This window comes from Acanthopagrus latus, chromosome 15 (assembly GCF_904848185.1).
Source record: "Acanthopagrus latus isolate v.2019 chromosome 15, fAcaLat1.1, whole genome shotgun sequence".
NCBI lineage: Eukaryota > Metazoa > Chordata > Actinopteri > Spariformes > Sparidae > Acanthopagrus > Acanthopagrus latus.
Genome location: NC_051053.1, coordinates 4,057,418 through 4,084,843, shown reverse-complemented (window position 1 = coordinate 4,084,843; position 27,426 = coordinate 4,057,418). Strand labels below are relative to the sequence as shown.

At 40.1% G+C, this 27,426-nt stretch overlaps 1 protein-coding gene across 2 annotated transcripts in view; it reads right to left on the bottom strand.

Annotated features, from left to right (window-relative positions):
- The window catches only part of LOC119033936 (cGMP-dependent protein kinase 1), a 92,385-nt gene that overhangs the window by 27,146 nt on the left and 37,813 nt on the right, over positions 1-27,426 (bottom strand). For both annotated transcript variants that reach the window (XM_037124556.1, XM_037124555.1), the window contains exons 4-5: positions 3,498-3,603; positions 69-132 (exon numbers count right to left, since the gene is read on the bottom strand). In XM_037124556.1, coding sequence (XP_036980451.1) covers positions 69-132; positions 3,498-3,603 — 170 coding nt within the window. The remainder of the gene's footprint in view (positions 1-68; positions 133-3,497; positions 3,604-27,426) is intronic.

Below are 27,426 nucleotides of genomic sequence, written 5' to 3'. Positions count from 1 at the left end.
GTATGGTGGTGTTTGTGGAGCAGGGCTTTGTGCTGCAGATGCTGCCGGCTGTGAAACAAGGCAGTTACCTCCTCAAGGACATCTGCAAGCTTGCTCAGAATGTCCTCTTGCAGCCCGTGGAATGTGGGGACGCTGCAAGGAAAGAAAAATGGCTTTCAGATAGTAATATAGACAGATTCATACATGTTAAATATATTACTGATGAATTGTTTTTGATAAAAACAGATGTGGATTGCATTGTATCTGGCAGCTTAGTATTGACTTTGAATCAGTTGCCCAGAATCAATGCAGTCCTTTAATCTCCAGTGAACAACAAAAAGCAGGCAACATAACACATCAAAGTCAAAACTATACTAAAGGAGTTAGTATGATACCACGCTTGTATTACAATATGTGTACATACATATTTCATCATAAACCGGGAAGTATGTCCAGATACAGAGCTGGGCATCAGATCATATGGTTGAATACACCAGCATGAGGCTTTCATGTTTGTTCCGTTCGCTTCCCGGCAGCACCAATGAATGCTATCTGCCTGTTATCAAGCTTACTAAATTAAACTGGCCCAATGTTTATCAAGGAGGGGAGAAAATAACCCGTATTGGTGAACAAAGGACTTATCTCCCCATATCATCTCTCCCTCTGTTTCTCCATCTCCTTCTACCCCCTCATTTTCCATGCTTTATTACAGTAATCTGAACCATCTTGTCTCGGCCCCCAACCCAGGCCCAGCCACTGTACTGATCCTTGTGTTGTTGCTTCCTCAACAGAGACTCAAGCTAATCAGCTCAGCAGTGAACGGATGACCTCACTCTACACAAAACATACGGAGTTTCAGTTCCTCAAGCTGTGGAGCTGTTTTTACACAGCCTCTGTTGTTGTAAATCTCTGAACCAATGCTTAATTCTGTTACAGCAAATGTATTAATTCCACAAGGCCAATGGAGATTTAAAAATGTGCCAATGTGGTATTTTTGTTCATTTTAACTTTCTAACATGACAAAACTTGATTTTGAGTCAAATGTAAGATAATCTTTAACAATTTCTGTGGTGATCTTGCAAACGGCTTGAAAAATGGTTGAGTAATAGCCCATCAACCTAATATAATTCACAGCAATATGCGTCTGTGAACCAAGGCGATGTTTGTCAGTTCATTAACACCACCCTTGCTGTTACTCTTCCTGGAGTTCGACTGATTTAGAATAATACTAGAGAGGGGGAGGTTTTCATTTGTGTTCCTCCTCCACAACTTGCGAGAGCAAATATACATTTTCACAGCAGTTAAAGAGTGGGTAGAAGGCTCATCGGGAACTACAGCTCTTTTATTAGAATTGCTTAAGAAAACAAAGCATCAATATCATCAACTACGGACTGTGGATTAACAAATGTTGAGATAAATCTGATTCCCATTTTAGACACTAAACACACAGAGTGAGCCCAAACCAAGCAACACGTACATCTATTAAATATTTACTTCTGTTGGTACGCTATGCAAGAGCAGCTGAGTGGCAAGAGCTGCCACACAGTACATGCTTGCACTCAGTGAAGAGAAGTTTCTTGTTTCCAAAATAGCTTCAGCCTTAGACATGAAAGTAAGACTAATAGGGTTTTTTTTTTGTTTTTTGTTTTTTTTTATCTGGCTGGAAGACTTACTGCACGGGATGTCTCACCGTCTTTCCTTGTGCCGAGTACTGTAGACAGAGCTATGGTTGAAATGGCTTTATTGTGGCTAACCTCACTATTGTGCCATCCAGGGGAGATTGTCCATGCTTAAAAAAAGTATTTGTCATTTTGGTCTATGATTTATGTTTCTCTAACATGCCGTCACATGCATGATTGTTCACTTTCAGTCGTAAAGGCAAAAGTGGAATGATGTTGTTGTACTGCTGCACATGTCTTAGGTGCGAGTCGACCCCGTTACAAGATCCTGTTGAATGGTCCAGTAGCTTCAGCAGCTCTACGACAAAATCACACTCCCACCCACCACTTATAGTGATTAGCCTGCTGTGCAGAGGTGATAAAGGAGTCAGGTTTTGAACTTCTCTCTCAGCTCTCGTTTTTACTGGTTACACAACTTTTTGATGTGAATACCTGAGTGTTTTTCTCCAGATTCCTTCTGGAAGACACTGTCTGAACATGTGCACCATTCTGCCTTTATGAAGCAGTATAGTTGGCTGGGCGCTAGAGTGCAGCTTAGGATGCTTTCTTGTGTCCAAACCTGACTGACCCCAAGCGAGTAGTAACCGAGCCCAACCCCAACTTGACAGACATTCTATTCAGCATCTGCAACGTTTTATTCAGCTCACACATGACTCAGTTAGGCATTGCATTGTCTATTTATAAAGATATGAATTCAATAAAAATGTATATAAGTACTTCATATCTATGACATGACCAAAACCCAACTCAAACTGGACATCATTTCTAAATTTTCCCTTCCAACGCAGCCTGGAAGGCAAATCAAATATCCCAATATTTTGGTCCAAATACCTCAATGCTGATGCGGTGACAATAATGTAGGGATGACTATTGGATTGCATCATGTCTTTTCCGAAACCGTCAACACTGATTAACCATGTTGTGATCTTGACCGAGTAGTTTAACTTCTCTTAACTTCTCACACAAACATAACTATACCTTGACGTAAAAGGTTGGCGTAATCAGAACACCTGCATAGGAGTCATTTCTGTGAGAAAATGTGCCATTTATAAGGTACTGAAATACAATCTATTTTGGAGTTTAGGTATGATTATTTGCTGGAAATGTCTCATGAGTTGGTTTCCTGTGTGTCTATGTGTCTATACAGCAACCTGAAATCTGTCAAACAGTGTCGGAAGTTTTGTTAAATCAGAATGAACCGAGACAGAGTGTGAAAAACACGGTATGATACGGTTCATTAGGAAGTGAGACGACATCGTAGAAACCTCTAGAATCATTCCTGAAACAATGTGAACATGGAGTCGGCACATGTAATAGTGGTGAGATGTAATATCATTTTCATAATTGGCTTGATTTAGACCAAAGTGGATGGCTGAAAAACAGGAAAGTCGAACAGAGATAGGGAGTGACAGAGAAAGTGTGATTGCATCTCATGCATCTTGATCACGACACAGTGCTCTACCTCTGTCTTTTGATGGGTCCTCCTTTTATCGTGTACTGCATGCAGGCCCAAAAAAGACTACAGTCTGCAAGCCTTTTAAATGATAATAGGCTTTTCTATAGAAGTGGTTAGGGCATGGGGCTCTGTGATACAGATATGGCCATAAAAGAAAGATGACACAGGTTATTCTCCAGTAGGATGAATGACACCTTCAGTGACACACTAGACGTTAAGTCTGTGATAAATAATCTGCTGGAAAGATTATGGAATCTTGTGAAAAAATGCTCACAGATTTTCTCCTGAAATTCATTCTGTTAATCAATTCATTGCATTTCAGATCAAAGCCCCATTGGGGCCATTTGTCGGTCATTGTGAGACAAATTACCCCGGATCCTCACCTTTTCAGAAACTCCATGTACTCTGTGTGCTTGATGAGACCTGTCCTCATCATGATCGTCTGAAAACATTGCCGGTCAATGGCCCACAGCTTCACATTTGTTAGAGCTGGAAAGAGACACAGAAGCCATGTCAGCTAATATCCTTATGCAATCTTAATAATATAACAGCACATTTATGCAAAATACATGCCCTGCAGCAGCTTTATACTTTATGCATGCACAACATGAACATAATGAATATCATATGCACTTTAAAGTATTTGATATTGAACTTGAAATGTGAGAAGAATAATAGGGATGTCATGGCATGACGCTTTTGCGAGTACATTTGAATTTTAAAAAATTTAAAACTAAAATTCAGTCTTCATCTACTAACGCTCATGCAGATGGAAAGAAACTTTGTAGTACACAAAACATTTCAGGAGCTTCACAGCAAAACCATGTTGTAGCATTCTCCAGAACAACTATAGTAGAAGGCAACTTGTGGGCAACAAGTCTCTGGAAGCCCTAAGATTTCAAACTGATTAGAAGAGATGTTATTTACACCCTCAAAGCGTAGTCGAGCTTGTTCACTCGCCTCAACATGTTTAGCTTAGCAGCTGCAGAGAAGATTTTGGCTTTAAAAAGGGTGTAAATTACATCTTTTTGAATCAATTTACGATCTTAGGCCTTCTGGAGACGGGGAGACTTAGAAGAATGCTGACAGGCTGTTTTGCACTGAAGCTCCAGAAATGTTTTGTGGACTATGAAACACTTGACTTTCCATCAGCATGAGCGGTGAGTAGATAATGAGCACATTTCCATTTTGGGTGAACTTCAAAATGACTTCTCAGAGAATAGGGTAGAGAATTCTGCTAACCTTCAGTTTTAGTTGCTCTTTCAGTGGCAATAATTCCATGTTTTCTTTTGCTGCTGGCATTCTGGACAAATACTATTTACTCAGCAGCTGCAGTTAAATGTTTTGGGGTTTTTTTCACTTTTTTTTTAATACCTTGCATGGATAGCTTGCCTCAAGTCATGCTACAAGATTTTAATTGGTTTAAGGTCAGGAAACTGACTTGACTATGCCAATGTTTTTGTTTAAATCAGTTAAAGTCCTGAGTCACTGATTGCTCTTTGTGTTAAGGGCAATTATCAAACCGTGTGACAAGTGATGTTACGTTTCAAATCAACAGCCACCCTGATGTTAATCTGCACAACTTCCTGGGACAATCTGGAATTAATTGTTGCTTCCATGATTGCAATCTGCGCTGGCCCCCAGGCACCAACTCCAAACTATTATCTTCTCATGGAGTAGATGGAGGTTAAAGTGTCGGCATGCAGAATTTTCTTTAAATACTATTTAAACATAGCATTCCTGCAATCTTCATACCCAGCCTTTCAAGAGGAGAAAATCAAGCTAAATCGTTCTCATTTTTATGCGTGCCTGTAGATTGATGTTGGCCTGGCTCTTTCCAAATTCCTTCTCTTGCCATTGTGAGTGTTTGGGGTCTCAGCAGCTCTGTCTCTGGGGTCTTGCATAGTTCAATGAGAATAAGTTTTCACATCAACAGATGTCCGTTGTGAAGAACAGACTCTGTTAGAACCTGGCTATGTGGGTTTCAATCAGAGCAATGGACCTCATACCCACACCTGGATGTCATTAAATTCCCCCATTCAACACCGTAGAAGAAATGGGGTTGTTGGGTCAAAATCACGTTACATCTAACTGAGCCACTATGCGGTATGCAGTGATTCATGTTGGTAGCAGTTCAGCATAATTATTTCAAAGCGGCATCTCACAATTGCCAGTGTCATTATCTTCTGCTATCTACTTCAGAGTTTCTGTTGTGGAGTGGCGCTATAGAGACTGTGAGTCTCACTAAGGAAGATGATAGAGCAGTCTGACCCCAAAACAAATCTGGAGACCCCCAGAGAGACTTGTGGCCACAGGGACATGTAAAAAAAAAAAAAAAAAAAAAAGTCATCAGATAACAGTCAGCCTACTTAATGATTTGTCTCAGTGCGAATGTCTGTCACAATCATTATATAACTTCAGGATGATGACTGCTGGGCCTCTTTTTATTAGGCATTCCCTAAAAGTATCTAATCATCTGCACGAGTGCAGTAGATTCAGTTATTAGAAGCCAGCTGGTCAAGGTACCATGTGAACATTTTTAGAATGTAGAGGTAGAGATGATAGCTCATTTCGACAAGCATTGTTTGAATTTCAATGTCCATAACAAATAGCTAATAAATAATCCATATTTAATTTGATAATTGGCTTCATGAGCACATAAAGTAACATAACACACATAAATGCACATGTATGCTCACTCAAAAAAAACATATAATCCTGGTCTTTATGTACACACACGAGTGAGTAAATGTACTCTTAGAGACAGTACAACTCTTTTACTCAAGACCAGTAGATTGGCAGCACTTGAAAATAGTGCCAAACCACAGGAGAAATGCCCTCATTACACAGACTGACACTGTCTTCAGTTAGAGTTAGAGTTAGACTTTCTTGGAGTAGGAGGCCCCCAAACACACAGCATGACATACAAAGGTATAGACATGGATGTGTGGACACACTGATATCCAAACATCCTGTTCCAGCATGCACAGATGTCAGATTCACACATTCGGGGAGCACATACACAGATACACATAAGTCTGAGAGATAAACACATGCACTGCCGTGTGCACATACACATACATACAGGTTAAAATAAATAATTAGGGAATCATCTGACACAGTAGTAAACATACAAAATGATACATTAGTTTTGCAGCAGTGTGAGATTTTGACAGTACATCACAGAAAATATCACGGTTTCAAAGTATCGAGGTCACAACTGTTTTTAATATTGTCAGTTAAAATGACCCTTCCAGTCCACACATACAAGCATTTTTGGAGACAGGGTTCAAACCAAAAATAAGAAAATCTCTGTTGAGCTGAGCTTTTAAAAACCATTTCAGAAGTAATCTGTCCATTCCAGATGGAAACTCAAGTCTGCGATTTGAACTCTAGTGGCACTGAACTCGCACACTCAGTGATTTGAGACTCGCCCTAAAAAGAGTTGAGATTTGGACTTATCACAACAATTACACAATCTTTATTATGTGCTTTTCAGGCTTTCAGCATTAAGTGGACAAGTAGAACATCAATCCCTCATGCATAACGGTGCTGCATGCAGCCACTGGTCATAACAGCACTATGTTGTCGAGCACAGCAACCGGTGCTGCTCTCCAGTTTGTCATAAGCTTTGCCTACAGGAACTAAACTAAGAATCAGCAAATGCCTGGTTAGGTCAGTTACTTGGAAATGTGATAGTTACTGTAACCGCAGCGCCTGTGACACATGTTTAGTACAGTGTGCTACTAAACCTGGAATTGACGGCGAGCGAAAATCTTAGAGTAGAGCATGGTTGTAATGGGTTTCATTACAAAAGGCAGACAGTTCTTCCAGGAATAAGCTATATTGTTAAACAACACAGGGAACTGAATCCACACAAATGTTCTGTTCTTTAAGAGAAAGGCTTAAGACAGCTAATAACTCCAATGATATTACATCACTAGTTTCATATTCATGCATGGAATCATTTTTGTAAAAAATAAAAAAAGAAATGTTCACACAAATGGTAGATCTTTTTGAACAAAACTGTTAACGTTTCAATATCACCAGTTTGTGGACTTGCAGCATACATTTAAGATAATTTGCATTTCAGTAGTCTTTTTAAAGTGATCATATCCCAAACAACTAATGAGTGCTGATAATACAGTATGCTAATAGATAGAGGAGTGATGATAACACAGTGCACGCATTGAATTCCTTAGATATAACTATTTAGTACTTTAATTAGGCCAGATGGCATGCAGCAGATGATTGAAGGCTCATTACAACCACATGAGACTCGAGACTTGCAAAAAATGATTTGTGAGCATCTCTGGTCGGTACCAACACCTGGTCAGTTGCTTAGTTACAGTAAATACTACTGTATGAGTGAGGCAGGGGAATGTGTCTGCACTTTAAAGAATCTACTTGTAAAATGTTTTTTCTACATATAACGTCAAACAATATGACATCTATTATGTCACCGTACAAATTCAAGTTCACATTTTGCAATTGTGCTATAATACTGATGAATGTGTGTCAGTCTTTCCAAAAATCTCAGTTCCTGCCCCTCCAGATGTAAACGCTTCAAACTGAGTGTCTGAATATATTTAAGATGGAAGAGGTTTTCCAACAGATCCATTTTCACTGCTCGTATGTATACATAAGGTTAAAAATAAGTTTCTTTGGAGGGCTGAATAAGTGCTTTATAATATTTCTTAAACGATTATGTGCTGACAGACATGACACTGGATATTATATAAGGGAAATATCAAGATGTTCTATAACAATGATGTAGTAGAATTAAATACTGTAGCTAAAAAATGTATGATCCACAGAGTCAAGCATAGTGAGTTGCCAAACAGGCATGTTCTGCAATATGTTATTTCTCCTCCTTTTTGAGGGAAGAATTACAATCATATCTGGGTCGGGTTACGTCTTACCTCATCAAAAATGGTTGTTTCCATGCGGGGGTTAAGACAAACCTGACTGTAAACTGAACAAAACTGGTATGTGGAGATGTAGAGATAAATTATTAGCCTTCTAATATGACCCCAAGCTACAAGAGTGGGAGGTTAGACGTCATTGCCCACTATGCAGTGAGCAATGTAGTGTTTACTGGGAGTGCCAGGAAGGAGGAGTGTGGGCCGCTGGGAAATAAGATATGTAGGGAGCCTGCAGGACACCACAGCAGGAAAGCATATTATACAGAGGCTTTACTAAATTGCGATGAGACTCAGGGAGCTAGTTATCGTGTAGAGAGGGCGCAGATGAATGTCTTAATGCACGTGGGCTGCAGACCATTAGCTCCACAGCTTTATGGATACTCATCACAACTGCTGGAAAGATGCAGGGATGTTGTCTGTGAAGGTTCCGAGGGAGTGGTTAATGTGTTGTCTAGTGGGATGATCACTGGTCACGCAGTGGAGGACTGTTAATTCAACATGAAACCCACAGGTGTATTCTGTTCACAGGATAAAACAAGAACACCTGTGAAATTGAATGAAAGCACTACCTGGGGGCCAGTTGCTCCAGATCACGTTTTATTGTCATTTTGCAACAAGCCGCCCACTTAACATAACATCATCTGCTGTACATGTCAAGTGCATCAGAAAAGATCTGCGATTCCTCTAGCAACAGTCTTGGCCTGTGAACAAGAATTCCATGCATTAATATAATGGTGAGAAGTTTCAAATGTATGTATTCATTCACTTTGAAAAATGTGGAAAGAAAAGAAATGGGCGCAGAACATCAGATACGGGCGGCGCTGCAGAGTGTCGAGGTTCTTGATATGCACTGATTGACACTTGTAGTACACATGCAAATAGGGGTAATTAAGTTACAGAGCCAGGATATGCTGAACCGAGGGGAGCAAATGTGATAAAATTGCTGCTTTTTACAAAAATTGGCTCTTGTGTATGCTGTGAAAATGCCCTCTTCATGTGAACCAGTCCATTGGTGTGTGGGCTCGCATGGAAAATACTGGCTGCAGGTGTTTTGGTGCTTGTAAACGTGCAATGTGCCAATGTTTATTGCACTTTATTGTTCATTACTTCTCAATTATCATATTCGTTTATATTTCACAGTGGCCGGTTTGCATGTGGCATGTGCTAATTTGTGTTGTTCCTTAATTCAGTGTCAGGATTATCTCATTATCACTGCTGATCAATGTGTTAAACCTACTGCATTTATGCTCTGTACTTTCAGGTTATCCATCCCATTATTTTTAACACAATATCAATGTAACAGCTCAAGGAAACTGCCTCAAATTTTGCACATACACACATCACTAGGACTCAGGGATGAACTGATTAGGATATGGTGGCCAAAGGTCAGTATGATGTCCTGTGTGTGCTGTTGAGAAGGCAGTCTAAGGAACACCTGGAGGAAATTTGATTACATCTGGCCTGCGCTTCCGTCTCTGTGATTTGACGTTGCCATTGTGTCGCACTGCTAGGGGTACAAAGACTCTTTGAAATCCAGTATGAGCGGCCAGAGCACTGTACTAAGACACATGTAGAAATCCATTTGAATCGCATATCAAGCCACCTCCAAATATGATTTGGAGATTTTTTGCAAAAAAAGCATTTCATGTGGGTTTTTTTCAGTGTCTAGACTTCCAAAAATCAATCTAGATATGCAAAAAAAATAATGTGTTGACTTAAGCTGACTTAAGGACGAGCTGATTCACTGTGGACACACAAAACAGTTTTGGTCCTAAATCAAGAATTCATACACTACTTGCAACAACATTTTACACAAATTGCTAACAGGAGAAAATGATGAAGATGGAGTTTTTATATCCAAAAGGTCAAAGGTCATCTTAATTGTGACATAATGTTCTGCAAAAACTTATCTTGGGTGCCCACCTTGAACTGTGTTTGTATAGATCAGGGGTACTCAAATACAAATCTTAAAGGGCCACAAAAAATTTTTCAGTGACTCAAAGGTCCATGTATTGAGGTCGGTCAGGCCGCATGCAATAATACTGTAATAGTCAAAACAAAAGGTCCTTTTCATTCAAACAAACAAAGTGCAAACTAAAATAAAATGTCATTTCCATTTTAACATAAATTGAAATACACAGTTGAATTTCCTCTTTTTTTTTGCCTTCAAACATTGTGTCCATCACTTCAGTCATGCATTTTTTTATTTCATTGTGTATAGATGTGACAAGAATCCTGCCTGCAGCTTGATATGTTGTGCTTACCTCTGAATTTTGAGGAAATGTCTCATAATGCCGTTTCAAATTGGAAATCTTCATCACAGCTTCTCCTGGCATATTGTAACATCCCTTGTGGACTTTGGCGCAAGACTCTCTGGTATTCTGTTGGTGTTGGTGTAATTATGGTTCGTGAATGTGTTTGTGAATAAGATTATATGTAAGATGGTTGTGGGTTAATTCACGTCATTTGTTCTGTGAAATGGTGTTGAGTTTTAACAAGGATGATAAAAAATGTGTGTGAAAGGGTGTTTGCAGGGAGAGACTCCCTGTCTGTTAAACCATGGCCACATACGTAAATATATAATGAATCTGGCTAGAAGTTGTAATTTGAAGAAGTGTACTACCGCTGCATTGTCGGGTAAATAGGTCTTGTCCTGGTCGAAGGGAGAATAAATACAAGTGCAAAGACCCTATTTCTTTGAGTTGCAGATTTTCACTGTCCACTTTGTTATAACGGTTTGCTTGGAACACACCATTTTCAATCCCTTACAATCAGCAAAATGTAAGTACGCAAACTGCTCTGAAAACGAAAGTGAAAGATAAAAGCTGCGCTCGCAGCAGTGAGTGACCCAGCTGTGTGTGTATCGCTGGCATGGAGACAAGTCCCAGTGTACACGTGCTGACCCAACCAAAACACATAGTGAAGGAATAACAGTTCGGGAGCCACAAACAGGAGGCCGGCGGGCCGGATGCAACCCGGGAGCCGCCTATTGAGGACCGCTGGTATAGCTCTTCTCTGCTATCAGGCAGAACCTTTCAAACATTATCAGCCAGGGTGTCCTAGTAGCACAGAGCAAGTGACCAATGTACAGAGGCTTTGTCCTTGCTGGAGCAGCCCAAGATTTGAATCCGACCTGAGGCCCTTTGTAAAACGTCAACCCCTCTCTCTCTCATCCCTTTCCTGTCATCCCTCAAGCCTTCCTGTTCATATGGCCATGAAAAAGGCCAAAAAATAATGTATTTATGTTTTATTTACTTTACACCTGCAAAGAATTTGACAGGGTTTTTTTTTGTTTTTCCTTAATGACGTTCCACGCTAATAGACAGAGTGAAAACAGCAGTACACCATGAGCTCACTGGTCTTTGTTGATTTTGAGCTTGAGGTGATTGTGGTCGATCCATGTGATGAAGCGCTTTATCAGTCCTCTGTGCTCCTCTGTAAAAATAGTCTCTAAGTGTAGACAGCGTGTTTCTCACTTGAAATTACTCACTTGAATCAAATGTATCAATTAAGTCCTAACCTTGTGTAGACACCACAGATATGCGGCATACAACTACAAGACAGTAATTCTAGTTTCTCTTTGCCCCTGAAAGCTCCTCTAAATGAATTGCAATCCCTCCTCCCAATAACGGATGGCTGGTCACAGCCATTCCATCCACAGCTAAGCATGTTATCATAACCATTTGCTCGTGCTCCTCCTGTCTTTCCTCCCCATTGACGCAGTGATCACGATCCCTCACCCATTAATTTTTCCCATTTGTTTGCAACAATAGATCAATAGATCAATAGTATAATAGATTGTGAACTCTGCAACAAGTGGAAAACTAGCTCTGCTGGTCCCAAGAAAGAGGAAGAAGGTTTAAACCTGAGAAAAACACAGAGAGATGACATGTACATGGTTGTTGCCAACAAGACTGAATACAGGACAAGGCCTGTAAGCAGTGGAAGGAGTCACTCATTCATTTGATTCTGTCATATATCATTGTAACTGAATTGCAGCCTCAGGCATTATGCAAATGTTCTGTGTATGTTTGTTCTTGTAATCCAATTTTTGCTCATTAAATTATATAAGAATGGATGAGATTTCTCCCCTGCACTCCAGAGAGCATGGGGTTTGGAAGAACCAGTACCTTGCGCCTCACTGTGACCATGACCTTGATTTCTTTTTGAGTGCCACGAGTTTTAATGAGGTTTTTCAACAACTCAAAATGGTCTGCGTCTGGCCCGTGATGATTCATCTGAAGCATAAAGCATTTGACATTTGCACAAAGTCCACATCTCCAAATGCACCATGAGGTCACATGACAATGGAACTTAAATAAAGATTAGGCCAGAGTTGCAAGCAGTGAGGAGTGGAGGAGCAGTGAATGTGCACACTCTGATGACATGAAAAATATTGAAAAGTAAAGTATAATTCACGACTCTATATATTTTACTGTGTGTACATAAACAGATGGAAAAACTTACTCTCTCACTTGACATTTTTTTGTTGAGTAGACTGTGCAAAGTAATGGAACTTATATTGGTTTAGTTTGTGATGTCTTTTCTAACAAACGTTTTGAGCTGGGTGATTAAATCTAAAAGTCCTTAAAGCATAAATACACTTTGCACTGTTGTATGTTTCTGTGTGGACTACACCTCCCTCGACTTTCCACGGACAGACGTATGAAAACAAAGCGCTCAGAACCGCTTGTGTGGCAGTTCCTGTTAAAATAGGTGTCTCCAAGAACACATTTTCCTGTGATGAGACACACACAGTCTCACAAGGCGAAAACATTACCAGCCGACACTGTTGCAGCTGGTAAATATTGTTGAATTCTTGTCAAACAACATGGCCAGCTGCCTAGACATGGCTGGCTGGTCACAGGCATGGCAGCCTCAGGTTGCCTGGAATAAAGAATGAATAATGAATGAGTCCTAAAACCCAGAAATAAGTTGGCATTTTTCTACTACCAGTTCCCTCAACTCAATGTCATGAGTGGGTTTTGTGGTTAATGCAAACTTGGGAAAACTGTTCTATGACATAAAATATATGAACGGACACCCCAGTTGAGTTAAAAGATGTATATGTGTTTAAGGCTAAATGTCACCTTACACTCAAGTGTGTACAGTATAATATAGCATAGTAGGAATCTTAATGTCGGTGACGTTGAGTGGTATTCATTTACAGCGTTTATTATCATTATGAACATTTACACTTCCGCAGGTTGTAAAAGTGGTGTTCATCTGTCGATTATTTTGTTGAACAAAACGTGTCAGTACCATAAATGTTACCACAGAGCTTATTTTCTGCAATATCCAATAAGAAAAAGCCATACACATTTTGTCAAGAGAACCAGGGCCATGCTGACTTCTGGGTTAGCCTACAATCATATTTCCTCCTGCGGCGCTGAATGAGCATTGATTTGATTGCAGACAAGAGGCAGTGCAAATTCAGATCACACTCAAAATCTGAATGCAGATGTAGCTTAGAGACAGTAACCTATCCGACCCTCGATAGTGTTGCACTCAAGAGATGTCGAAACAGCTTTGCTTAACCATGCTGTCCAGTAATTAGTGAGAACAACCCCATGAAAAATATTCACTCTAGACCACACCACCAGTTTCAGAGCATTTCGATTGGTTTTCAACATCACCCCCTAAAACTTTTACCGCTAATAAAAAATCTGTAACTTGCCTGCTTCTTCACCTGAATTTCTCTCTCAATTTCCCTTTTTCCTTCCCTGCAATGTGTGAGAAAATGAGAAAATGAACTATACACTTCTCACTGACTCTGGGACACACACACACAGTCACATACACACTTAAAATCACATAGCCACGTGAACTTGACTCCTTCGAGGCCCCCTACATATCTTGTTTTGGAAAAGCGGTAAGAGAGCGATGCAGTCAGTGCTGCACGGTGGAAGAGTGTAATCTGCTTTCCCTCTAAGTCATTAATAACATCAGCCAAGTCTGATTACATCTGGATGAGCTCTTCAGAGCGTGAGAAAGCAAGACAGGTCATTTACATCAGACAGGGTGACAGAAAAGGAAAACATTAGAGGGATTCCCTTCACAATTTTGGTTCTAATCATTATTATTGTTGAGGCTTAAAGGAAGAGAAGACAGTGCTTCTAAAATTCTAATTCTGAAGAAGGACAAGCGTTGATTCACATGATTTATTGTGAACTGGAGCATTGCATGTCTGTAGTTAGGGTTGTAGCGTGTGCTCTTATGACAGCCGTCATATTTCAGTGAATCCCAACAGAAAAAACTAGCAGGCTTCATCAGATGCACTCTCCAGCTGCCAGTCCTGCCAATGCTCACCCCATATGGGAGACCATAGACTTGAAGCAGCAGCTGCTTGAGAAATATTGAGCTGAACAACCAGCCATCCACCCACCATTTTCTCCTGTGCTATGTCGTGTAGAGAACAGAGGATACAATTGATGTTGTGTTGGGTGTTTCTATTCATGCAGAAGAGACTTTGATTTCAAAACCATCTAAGTCTAACAATGACCACGCTTGATAGGTGAAAAACAAACCGAGACATAGTCATCATATTTAAATGCATAAGGCTAACCCTGAGCACAGGATACTCTCTCTACAATTTAGCTGAAAACTTCCTGTCTGAGGCTAACTGACTAAAAGTGCACTTTTAGCTCGCTGTGTCTTAGAGTTCCAAGATATAAAGAACAGTCACCCTTCATCTCTAACATCAACAAACCTCACTCCTAACCTCAATCCATCAATTCTAGCTGATCTTGTTTGAAAGTTTATTATAAACACACACACACATTTAGAAGACCGGACTTTAGTCAGTGTAGATAGGTTGTCATTATCCTGAAAGAAGAGTTGTTCATCTGTAGTTAGCTCTGAGATGTTAATGTTACTCATAACTTAAGCAAAGCAGTCGATACTGGACCTCATCATACTCCCCGACAGCACTGAAGTCATTCAAGGTGTACTTTCTGTAAATGGGATGTGCTTGTCACATGAGAGGGTAGATACAGTAGGAGGAAATATGTGATCAGGAAGTCTGTGCTGGCTAGGGCTGCATGATACTGGAAAAAAATGACATTGCATTTTTTTCTGTGATATGAAATAATTTTTCATCAGATGACTTGAAAAGCTCTGTTTTGCCTTTGAGTGTGTGTATTCCTGTCATCAGCATCACCTCATCCTGGTGCTGGTTAAAACTGAAACAATTATGGCACAGTATTTTGAAAAGTTTTTACATTCAGAGGATTATAACTAGGGTCGGAATTGTGTCATTTGGCCTTCTTTTTTTTTTTTTTTTAGGGGCATCAAAGCCATCTGACAATGCAGAAAGGCCATTAATTTATCAGATTTCAGATTGATACCATAATATCCTTATTTATAATAAGATATGGATTATGTATTTTAAAAAAAATTAATACCAATATCAAGTTAATGTTACATTAGAAAAAAGTTTTATTTTTAAGTAGGGTTAGGTTTAGGTGATTTTGGTGACACTGCACTGAAGGTATTGAATATTTCTCCCAATAGAAATTCCCCAAAATTATGGCAAAGCACATTTTTTCCAAACAGACAGTTGTAGAATAACAAGCAGGAGACCAGTAATGCGTGGAATGATTTTGGTGACACTACACTGAATAATAGTGAAGTTATTGAATATTTTTTGTTGTATCTCTTTTCGGTGTTGCACTTTGTAGACGGTCCCTGTGCCCTCATCTCACAGATGGCTGACCATAGACAATGATAATGTCCGGCCTGGAGGACCGCTCATTTTGATGAAAATACGGTCGTAGCGCGTTGTCGACTGTTAACTACTATACTACTGTTAACTACTAAGAGGAATCCAATTTAATGAGTCATATTCAATTAGCGCTGACATGCATCAGGTTTAAGGCCAAGAAGAAAAAATGTATTCCTCTTTGAGGAGGAGTTAATATTTGGTACGATAAAGAGAGAAATGAAAGAATGAAAGAGTGGTGTATTACATTAAAATATTACAATTACATTTAAATTTTTAAAAAACAGAGCAAACTGATGAAACAATATTCTTTTTAAAAAGCCTTTTTTTAGTCCCTTGAACAGGCTCTTGTCTTCAGTTAAAACATTTTTAGTGTAAGCATGTCTCTTCTATTCTCTACAGATTTAATCTCTGCCGGTGATGTAAGTACTGCCACCTGAGCAGTTGACATCAGTGATAAGAATAACTGCGACTATATGGGGTATAACAAGGAAAACATCTCACTCGGCTACTTCCTGCAGCATGAAAAATGACCTTTTTAGCATAAATAGCTTTTGCATTGGTTTGTGGGATAAATCTTAATTGTTTGTTCTTGTCGTTATAGACAATGAACCAGAAACTATTTGCCCCAGAGGAAATCAGTTTGAGTAACCTGATAAATTTCAAATGGTCCAGCTGTAGAAAATCAAATAGAGGAAATTAAGTGTGTTTGCAATTAATCAGCCAGTAGGTTATATTTAGGCTGTGTTCCAGGCTGTATCAGTGTACACATTTTTCTTTATAGCTGCTACTGTGGACTAAACTGTCAAATTATTGATTTGCCAGGCAGTCAAACATCCTGAGAACCATGTAAAAGTATGCATTGCACATTCTCAGCCAGATCTATTAATAATATCTCAATACAACATCCTCCTGAATGAGTCAAACACAGTATCTATGTTAAAATAACTATAAAGAGGAAATAACTTGTTGTGTCATGGTGGCATTTCTGTCAGCCGATCATTTCAATCCTGGTTTGCCAGATTGCAATTAAAACATATGTCTCTGTGTGTGAGTGACTCATTACCTGCCAGCATGTGTGTGCATATTCATCATTGTATATATCTGCATGTCATCTTTTGAAGAAACTGCAATTATTCTGGCAAGAGGCCTCTTCACTCTGCAGGGGTCTCACATTCAGCTCTGCGACCATGAAAACTGTTCATTATATATGAAGAAATATGCAGAATGTATATAATATAATGTATATAATGTATAGCCATACACACATCAATCAAACCAATGACTGTTCGGGGAAAAATATTATATTAGCTCACCTATATATTAAAACTGATGTGGAGGTGAGCATGATAGAGGTAAGCATGATGGAGGTGAGCGTGGTGGAGGTGAGTGACTCCCTTTATATGCAGTAGTGTGCTGGACCTCAGATGGGAGATGCAGACGGAGATGAACAGACGTACGAGACAAGTTCGGTCGGGTCCCCTGAGGCATATTATTGTGTGTTAAGTAATTTGAGTTAAATATAGACTGTCAGGAAACCAGAACTGCATGTGTGGGGCACTAGGAAGGCTACAACTTAGTAACAACTACAGTTCCTATCTGTGTCTGTGCTAACTCCAACCTCCTGATCACCACATCAAACACAGGAAAACGCAGCATCTTTCCAAATCAATTTAGGATCACAACAAACAAGCTATATGGATCTATCTTCCAGTTCTTTTAAAACAAGCGCCCATCTACCTCAGTTGTTTATGAGACTGTTGCAACTCTGTTTTGCTGTGAAGCTCCAGAAATGTTTTGTGGACTACGAAACTTCCCCTGGCTTTCCACATGCATGAACCCACCTTCCGATTCTCACCTATGGTCACGAACTGTGGGTAGTGACAGAAAGAATGAAATTGTGAATACAAGAAGCCTAGATGAGTTTGCTTAATAGGGTGTCAGAGTAGGGCTGCTGCTCCTATGCATCAGTAAGAGCAGGCTGAGGTGGCTCAGTTATCTGGTTAGGATGGATGGATGGGTGGATGGATGGATGGATGGATGGATAGATAGGGGGTGAGCAGATAATGACTGCATTTTCATTTCATCAGTATTTGGGGGCAAAGCTGCCATTGATACATATTCATTCGTAGGCAGCAGGACAGTTTCTTGAAGATGTTTCAGAGGCTTCTTCAGTTCTAACTAACTGGAGGGGAGTCGCAGGCTTTTAAACTCTGTGTGGGAGTGTCATGACAGAGTCATTGAGTACACAAGTGAGCTCTGAGTTTTATAGTCATTAGGTCCACTTGTGAGCCATTGACCTGACTGGACTTCATGTGGGTTGCTAAGGCTAGGTGAGCCCAGGGATGAATGGGGAGAGAACTGGGTACTGCATTGTAGGTGGGTGATAGGTAATGTCAAAGGCCATCTCCTCTGTTCAAAGACGGTCATTCCAGTCAACATAGATGGATTCCTTTACTCTTCTTTCAAACCATCAGTCCTCTCTGGCCAAGATGTTTGTATTATTGTCCTCAAAGAAAGGATCTTTCTCCCTCAGATGTAAGTGGACAGCAGGGTCTTGACCTGAGGAGTTGGCCCTACTGTGTTGTGCTATTTGTTTAAAGAGACGTTGTTTTGTCTCCCCAATGTATAAACCTGAGCAGTCTTGGCTGCACTGAACAGCATAAACTACATTACTCTGCTTATGTCTGGGTGTATCATTCTAACCCTAACCCTATGGACAAGTTTCTGCCTCAGTGTGCTGGTGGGTTTGAAGTAAACCAGGACATGTTGTTTATTAAAGATCCTCCTGAGTTTCTCAGATGTGCCTGCGACATAAGGAATTACAATAATGTTACGTTTTCTCGTCTCCTCATCTCTGTCTGCTCTGGATCTTTAAGCTATTTTGACAAAGGTTCAGTTTGGATAGTCACACATTCGAAGTGCTCCCCTGAAGTGCTTCTGTTCCATCAACTTCCCCTATGACTTAGTGGGCACAGTCTTAGCCCACTGGTTTAGGGTTCGGATGATCCCCAGCTTGGGCTCCAGTGTGTGATGTGAGTGGCATGTGTGTCTGTAGAACCCTTCACTGTGCTGGAAGGCATGAAGGTGCTCTGGGGTGAAGTTGGTTCTGCTGGACAAAGTGTTGTCCTTTAGCTGGCGTTTCTTCACCATCTTAACAGCTTCTTGAGTGGGAATGCATGTAAATTGTGATAAGACACCATTGTTTTGTCTGGGGCAAGTGTTATTTCTCTCACCATGTTGGCGAAATCCTATTATTTTTTTGATGTGGTGTTGAGTGTTGCCAACCAAAAGGAGCTATGATACTGGCTAAGTGCTTGGATACGTTATGACTAATTCAGTTAATGCAGCTGATGGGTCTGAGCAGTACAGTCTGTAATGTAATGGCCTGTCAATGGCTTTGACCTTTTCCAAGTTTTTGCAGATATCACATAGCTTCCATAACCTTCTTTTTGTAGCTACTGACTGGTAGGATCTCGCCTCAGAGTCTCTTAGGTGTTAGTGTTACTAAGTAGATCAGTGACTTTGGTGTGGTAGCCCACTGTCTTTAGCACTACAGTGCATCTACGTTTGTCTGCCGGCAAGATGGTGATGTTCCAGTCTGTTTTGAGTGATACCAGGGCCTTCCTTTCCTCAGTAGTGTGGATGGAAGGGGTGCTTTTGCATTAGCAAGAGCGGCTGATAACTATAAGTTATAATATATTTCTCTTAGGTGACCTCACCCAAGGATCCCCCCACAATTTGACACTGCTCAGCTTTTAATGCACATGCGGCCATTTAGTTTAGTTTAGTTTCGGACACTGTTTGTTTGGCCCTATTATATAGGTTACCTATTCATGACCTATTGGTTTCAAGCATAACATAGGCAGTTTTCTTAGATTGCGTAGTACTAGATCACTAGTACTCCGTCACCCGTACCTGATCCGCTCACCCACGATTTGCAATTTTTGTTACCAGTTTGTTTTCGTAATCATGCTGATTATTTTTTACATCATTCACAGATTATTAATACATAATCAATTCATCAATCAATTTCAATTACTGTTTTCATCGTCTACATCATTGATTGCAAGTGCGTTGAGCTTGCTGCAAAGATCAGCACCTTCACATACAACGAGGGCACAAGAATTATATAAATAAATATAAAAAATGTATAAATGATAGGAAATATCACGGTTTATGAACTGTTTATGCATCGTTCATGTTTCGTGGGGCGTGAAATTAAGCCTGGTTTGGGGGGGTGAAGTCCACAAAATAGAAATTCTATTGCTTATCAGTCAGTTACTGTAAAAACCAAGACGTTTTCTAAGCCATGTTCTCTTGCTGATACCAGCACATTTTTCTCCCAAAATAGTTTTTTTTTTTTAAATAAAAACAAGCAATATTACTGTCCCCTGGGTAATACAAACACAAAAAGCTCTCCACAGTTTCCTCACATTTTCTCCTCACATTCCCCAGGAGAAAAGTCCATGTTCATATTATTAGTCTGTCTATGTCACATGAGACTATTTGTATACAGTACAGTATTCAGTCAGAGAATGACAGCTGTTTAAAGCAACACCCGCAGGGCTGTTTTTTTTTTTTTTTTCACTGACTGACTGACTGTATATTGTTGCAGTCTGAGGTTGCCTCTCTCTGGGTGCTTTAACCTTTCAAGCTTCCTCAAGCCCCAGAAGAGCCTCCTGCTCTGGGCTCACACCTGCGCTCATAACTGAGAATCAGGACAACAACAGCAACAAGGGCCCTCAGTCCAAATACACACATGCCTTCATCCAACTAAAATAAGCCACACTGTCAAGTCATAAGCACAGACATCAGACAGAAATGCACACAGTGAGCTGCACAGAGCAGTGACTCTAACAGCTGGGTGAGGACATCCCTGCCACCATAACCATTTTACCACCACATTTCTTGCCGCACTCTGGTAACCATGGCAGCCATGGAAACGGAGAAGATTTTCCCCGCTCTGTCGTATCAGAATTGTTTCAACCAAAGTCTTTTTTTTTTTTTTGTCATCTCGCTGTCCCTGCATTTCTGCATGTTCATGGCAGTGTAATTCTGTGTAGTTTACAATAACACAGCAATAATACATCAAATAAGAGGCAAATTTCAGAGCTTTGTTTTGTTAGTAATGAATTCGATCATTAGAAATTCCCACTGCTGCAATTGCAGATATTTGTGTTATTCCTTCTGCTTTTCTCTAAGTGCCTGTTGGAGTTGGAATTGGAATGTTGGAGCAGCCTATACAAACTGTACAGTCCATTACCCATACTTTTTCTTTTCTGCATTTGCATGTTTATAGTTTGATGCATTTGTATGGCCACCTCATCAGTCTGGCATTGTCTTGCCCTTGGTTGCACCTCTAATTATGTTGAGTAACCTAAGATAGGAAAAGACACAGTGGATGGTGCCTCTGTGTTCCTTGTTAAGAGAGCACTTTACACTCGCACTGATTCTAAAAGCCCTTGTCTCTGCACTCCAGTCACAACATGAATATAATGTGTTGTTTCTCCTTAGAGCTGCAGTAGATTTAAATCTCCAAGGTCCATTTACAGTACTCAAAGAGAACTATTCATTATTATGTTTTCATGCATACCCCTGAAACTAAGAATTGTTGGTTTCATTACCTCAGAACAATTTTATATCTACAGAGGGAGTGGGAGCTCTTCCAGGGAGCCCACCGTGTTTCTGCAGTAGACCAGAATGGACAAACCAAACACTGTTCTAGATCATTCGTGTTTATCACGATGTAATAGGCCATTGTAAGAGAGGGTGAGGTGAAGGTTGTTCAGCTGGTTGCAATGGTAAGGCACAAGCTAAATACAGATGTGAAATGAAATCTACAAATATTAAATTGGGTAACAATTCCAATAATTATTAATAATTAGTATCAGCTTCATGCATGAAAATATTTTTTTATTTTATTTCTATTTGTGAGCTGGCACCACCACAACTCATCTGTCAAGTATGTCTGTATTTACAGAACAAGAATGCACCCCATGCTAAGAGACTATACACCTCAAAGAAAGGCTGTATTTTTCTGCTCTAAAACTACCCAGCAGACTGAAGAGACCTGAGCAACATGAATCCAGCCCACACATTTAATACATGTTCCAAGAGAGGAGCTAACCACTACTTAGGTATCTGCAACTAAAGCTTATGCTTATATTAAATCATCAGTGAGATGATGTTGTTTGCTTTGATGTTAAATGTGGCTAATGGCTGCTAGTAATTAGAATTGATAGAGGACAAGAGCTTATGCTCCCCTCAGCATATTTTCTATGTTACATTCAGCTGCATTTATAGGAAATGTCTTATTTGGAGTGCAAATTGAAAGTACTCACTCTGGTTTTCAAAAAGCACAGAAGTAATGGCTTTTGTTACGAGAGTGCTTTCAAATCCTGCGCTCACTTGATTTTAATCACACTGAATACTGATTGTATGAAATGCTGTTGTTTTTCTCTGCTCGCAAGGCAAATAGCTGGTGCTTGGTATTCTGCACAAGGTCGAACATTAGAGGAATGCCCAGGAGTTAGAGGGGGCCAAGACAAGGCACTGATGTTTGAGGACTTGTGCTGCTCGGTCAAAGAGAGGCTGGAGGGGATCTCAAAAGGTCATAATCAAGCCATGTGTGGAAAATGTTTAAATGTAGGAGGAAGTCTGCAAGGTAGTCTGCATTTCTTTGGGACACATGAATAACAATCAGGAAAATAATAACGGAGGAGACAAGAGACGTGTGCACACAAAAAGTGGAACCAAGAGTAAGAGAGGAGGAGACTTAGAGAGCACACTAACAGTCTTACAAGCAACTTGTTTTATCATCTATTATATGCAACGAGCTCTGCCTTCTGCATTGGTCATAATGTTTAACTTGGTGCCTGGTTCTCCAAGGAGTCCAACCTGTAACTTATCTCATTTTGCCAAAACAAGAGTCACCCGCTGCGGACGGGGTGATCCCTGAGACTGAGCAGACGCAGTGTACTACACACACACTTGCACATTCACACAAGCTCACATGGACATTTTCCTCCCTCAGACAGATTAGAGAGACAAGTGTTTGCACACTCCAAGCGGAAGGAAGGGTTTTCATACAGCCGAGCTATCACTCTGTTCACAAAGGCCATCCTCAGAAGTCTCCAGAACAATGCCGCTGCTGTGGCTTAATTTTCTTTCCATGATACCATGATATGAAGTGCTGTTTTTTGTCATTCGTGTGTGTGTGTGTGTGTGTGTGTGTGTGTGTGTGTGTGTGTGTGTGTGTGTGTGTGTGTGTGTGTGTGGGTGTGTGTGTGTGTGTGTGGGTGTGTGTGCGAATACTGATGCCCTCTGCGAGCTGTCATGTACTGAACATGAGGCTGCACCTGTCAAAGCTAGTGTGCATACATCACAGAGCATATAGTTATGCAGGTTTGGTTTGAGGGTGAATTCAACCCCACGCTGTAGAAAGACTTAAGGCACAAAGATGAGTTAACCTTCAACGACTGGCTATAAGGCTGGCTGTGTATTTATGAGTCAATGGTGCATGGTGCCCTCACCCTGCTGCTCGACATGCAACCTCATGAAAATGGAGCCCTTCATTTTAAAGGAAAGACTCAGCCGTGGCTCGGATTGCTGCCATCCATAGGAAATGAAAATCTTCCATCATATCAATTAAGGCTTGTGTTTTCATTTTGCATCGAGGTCACATTATCTGGGAGAGGATGAATGCCAAATAATGGGAATCATTAACGGAGAGGAAACGTCAATTTGAGATGAATATCTGGTGCACAGAATATATCATGTACCCATACAGACTGGCTGGCATCAATATGCACCTTATACATTTATGCATTAGATAGTCATCAACAGCCCCAGTCAACAGTCGTGCTCTTTTTAAGTTTATTCTAAACTGGATGTTTAATTTAAAACTAGCATTTCTCCGAGTCAGCATTGTTTGTATAAAAGACAAAGTGATGTTGGAATTGTTTAGGCCAGGTCTCCTTCTCAGCATCTTTGATTAGATTTGATTTGACTGTTTGAATTTTTGCTACTACCACTTTGACTGGCAGAAGCTGGATATTTTAACCATTTAATCATCTATCTATATGATGGGCATTAACTTAATTTAGGTCATTTAATGTATTTAATGTAATGTTTTTGTGTTTGTGGATTTGTGTCTTAAATGTAACGTTGGCATGAACTGTACTTTGGTGATGATCACTGAATTAGTGTACAATAATGTCCATGGTGAAAAACTGAGATGAACGATGATATCATTGTTGAAGTGGGGTTACTTTGTGTTTCTAAACTTTGCAATAGTGTCACCCCTGAGAGTTGCAGTAAGGCAGGATCTGATCTGTTAGCACACCACCAACTATAGTGGCCATTGTTGCTGTCACCCAACTAAGAAAGCTGTCTCCCATCAACAGTGAAAGGAGTCATATCAACTCTAAATTCCTGTCTGTTCAGTCAGTGACTAACATCCTGTATGTTGAGTTTAAAAGTGTGATAGTCTCAGCCCCACATAACTTAACACTGACCAGCAATAAACCTTCTGAAATGTTCTAGTGGGGAGCCTTTTTAAACACGACACTGCGATGGCATAGGGCTCAGTAGCTGATGACTGTTAGCCATCAGTGATGGTTGGCTTAACTCTGGGAGGAATGAGAGATATGGTTAAGTGCTATGAATTTAAGTGCAGACTTCTGTCTGCAATAATTCCAGTGACAGATTGCTCAATACTGCTTCATATTGTTTCATACAAATGATAGTTATTAAATATTACTCATACTACAATCCACAAATCAAGCTTTAACTAAGCACAATTCAGCCTGATCATCTCCTCTTTGATTTGTTTGGTGGGCAAAACACACATTTCCTATGAAGCAGCTTTAAACCCCCCGCTTTCCAGGCAATTTAATGCTTGTTTTTCCCATTAACCTGCAGATCCACGCTCCTTTGAACACCTGAAACCTAATTCTCCAAAATGCAAGAGGGCATGCAAGGTAAGGCATGCCACTGTTGAAAATGGCCAACCCCTGTTGGACAGAAATCATCATGAAAATAAATGCTTGTCACTTTTCTGTGTATGTGAGCGAGTGAGTGACAGAAAGTGAGAAATGTGCGTGTGCGTGTGTGCTTGTAAATGCCTGTCTGCCTGTTGCTGGAAAATACCCAGCGGTATACTTGATGGCTTGACATAGATGGGATTTCCTGTCAAAGGCATGCTATGCCCTGCTTCCTATAAGGCCCAGTACTTTTCAAAATAAGTTGTGGTATCATTATTTGAAAAGTGTTTCAAGACAGTCATATATCTAACTATCCATGTGCATTGGATAGTATCCAAAGTGAGAGCACAGCTGAGTTTCTGCAATTGACGTCTGAGACTGCTGCTTTTTCCAGCACTATCATTAAGATGGAGCACAGAGACAATCAGTCTCACTGATTATGTTATCAGTGACTGGCAGTGACATCACTCTGTCTCAGAGAGGAGTGCTCTCAAACAACTTTAGGATTCCCGATTCTCGTTTAGAGCCGCAAAGGCTGCATAATATGATTTCTGTGTGTTTCGGCTAATTGTCCTGTGTTTATTTGTTAATAATAAAATGGCTCAAATTGCATGAGCTTGGGAAAAGTGGCATAAAAAAAAACACCACTATCAACGTGTACAACGTGAAAGTAAGCATACAATTAGACCTTAAATAAAGGAATTTTTGTCTATCGTAGAATATTTTGTAAGGACCACAAACAGAATCTCCTCGAGATTGGTCCCATTTCCAGGTTCAACCGGTATCCCTCATTTTCCAATTCCCCCATGCCCCTCAGAACAGAATTAGAAAGGAGAAGTGGTTAAAATATCCTCCCATGAAAAGGGAAAACCCTAACACGTCGTTAGATGCTGTTGATGTTGTTTATGTAAACAGATGCAACTGGACATTTCCAATATCCTGCCTTCAGCTGTGGTCATTTCTCTTGTGTTACTGTGGAAATTCATTACAAAACTTATTGCTGTTTATCTGATGGAGAAAAACAGCGGCACTCGCAGTTCTTTACTACTTCACGCTGTCAATCAAGTGAAACATTTGAAAAGATTAAAACAAATTAAAAATTATTGTCCAAAATTATGGGCAAGTTTACTGAAATTAGGCCCTGGTGTCTGCTTGTTGGTCAGTTGGTCAGAACATATGGATCTATGGAGTTGTACAACAGTAGTAATAGTGTTTTTATCATATAGCACTAAAATCAGTTGTCAGTTCATTAAAATGAATTACAACCATAACCCTGAATCAACAGACAATGAATCTGATGTTAATATGCAAATGTATTTATTTGATTAATTAATGTCTCCATGAGGTCTGTTCCTTCTCTCTGTTTTTGTATGACAAGTAAGTGACAGATTCATAGATCATTTACCCTTTTAACTTGATTTTGAGGTGTGCATACTACATGCATGGACTCCGTAGCCTCGTAAGCATTTTCAAGAAATAAGCAGAGCCACCAGTCAGTGATGTTTGAAATGATTTCCTTCCTGCGGTTGTCATGCGGCAGTGCTGTCAATTGCTGCCCAGCTTTGTGTCGCACAATGCTGAATTGCATCCTGTTATGCTGTCCAAGTCTTCTTAAACCAGTGACATTTTGATGCTAGAAAATAATGTTTTGTAGTAGAAGGCCACTCTCCTTCTCCTCTGTCGGCAGACCAAAAAATAGCAATTTTGTCTTGCTTTCCCTGAGGTGGCTGCCTCATTTTGTTGTCGCTGCCGTCGGGCATTTATCACCTATCTCTTTTGTCTCTCACTCCTACCCTTTTCTTCCTCTTCCTTTTATCTTCAGCCAACATCTTTCTTTTTGTTGTCATGCAAAAATGACGTGATATGTATTTCAGGTCGCTTAGGTTTTTTTCTCCAAGGCTGTTTTTCTACTTCCAACTTATTTGCCAAGAGTGGCAGGGTCAAACCCCAAATGTGATCGTAACTCTAGTCGTAAGTTTCTGTATTCTGAAACCTAACATAACGTATTGATTTGTGGAGCTTGTTGAGAGCGCTACACAGCCTGGGAGTAAGTGCTATTTGAAATGCTCAAGTCGGGGCAGACATACTGTATAGGATCAATTTCTCTTGGGAGACTGCAGGCGAGAGCTCACACATGAAACCACCTAAAGGCTGCAAAAGGAGGGCAATCAATGGAAACGACTATCCTTATCAGTCCATTCGAGGAATTTGCAATCATGGGAAAGAAAGATTAACACAAATTCAACCAATTCTCTTATTTTTTGAGAGAGGTTCATTGTGTCTCATCCCTGCAATACATAAACTATATGAAATTTATATATATGAATTTTTCCTTCTTTCCAGGCACTTTCCTATTCATACCAGTCTGGTTTGACAAACAACTCACAGAGAATTGAAAATTAAGTGTGTGAAAGGCCCAAGATTCATCTTAGTGAACACAATGTCTGCTTTCATTGTTGTCAGAGTCATATTATCCCTTTGTCCTAAGACAGCTGTAAGTGTAGATTGATCAGGAAAGCCAGCAGACGCAATGCTCACTGTGATGAATCACCAAAATACAGCCAGTTTTAAGCATTTGATTTTCATAATGTTCAGAAAGTAATAAAAACCACATAAAAGTAAACATAATTTAATATGCTACATCATTGCTGCATAAAGCAGTCAGGTTCAAGATCATTTT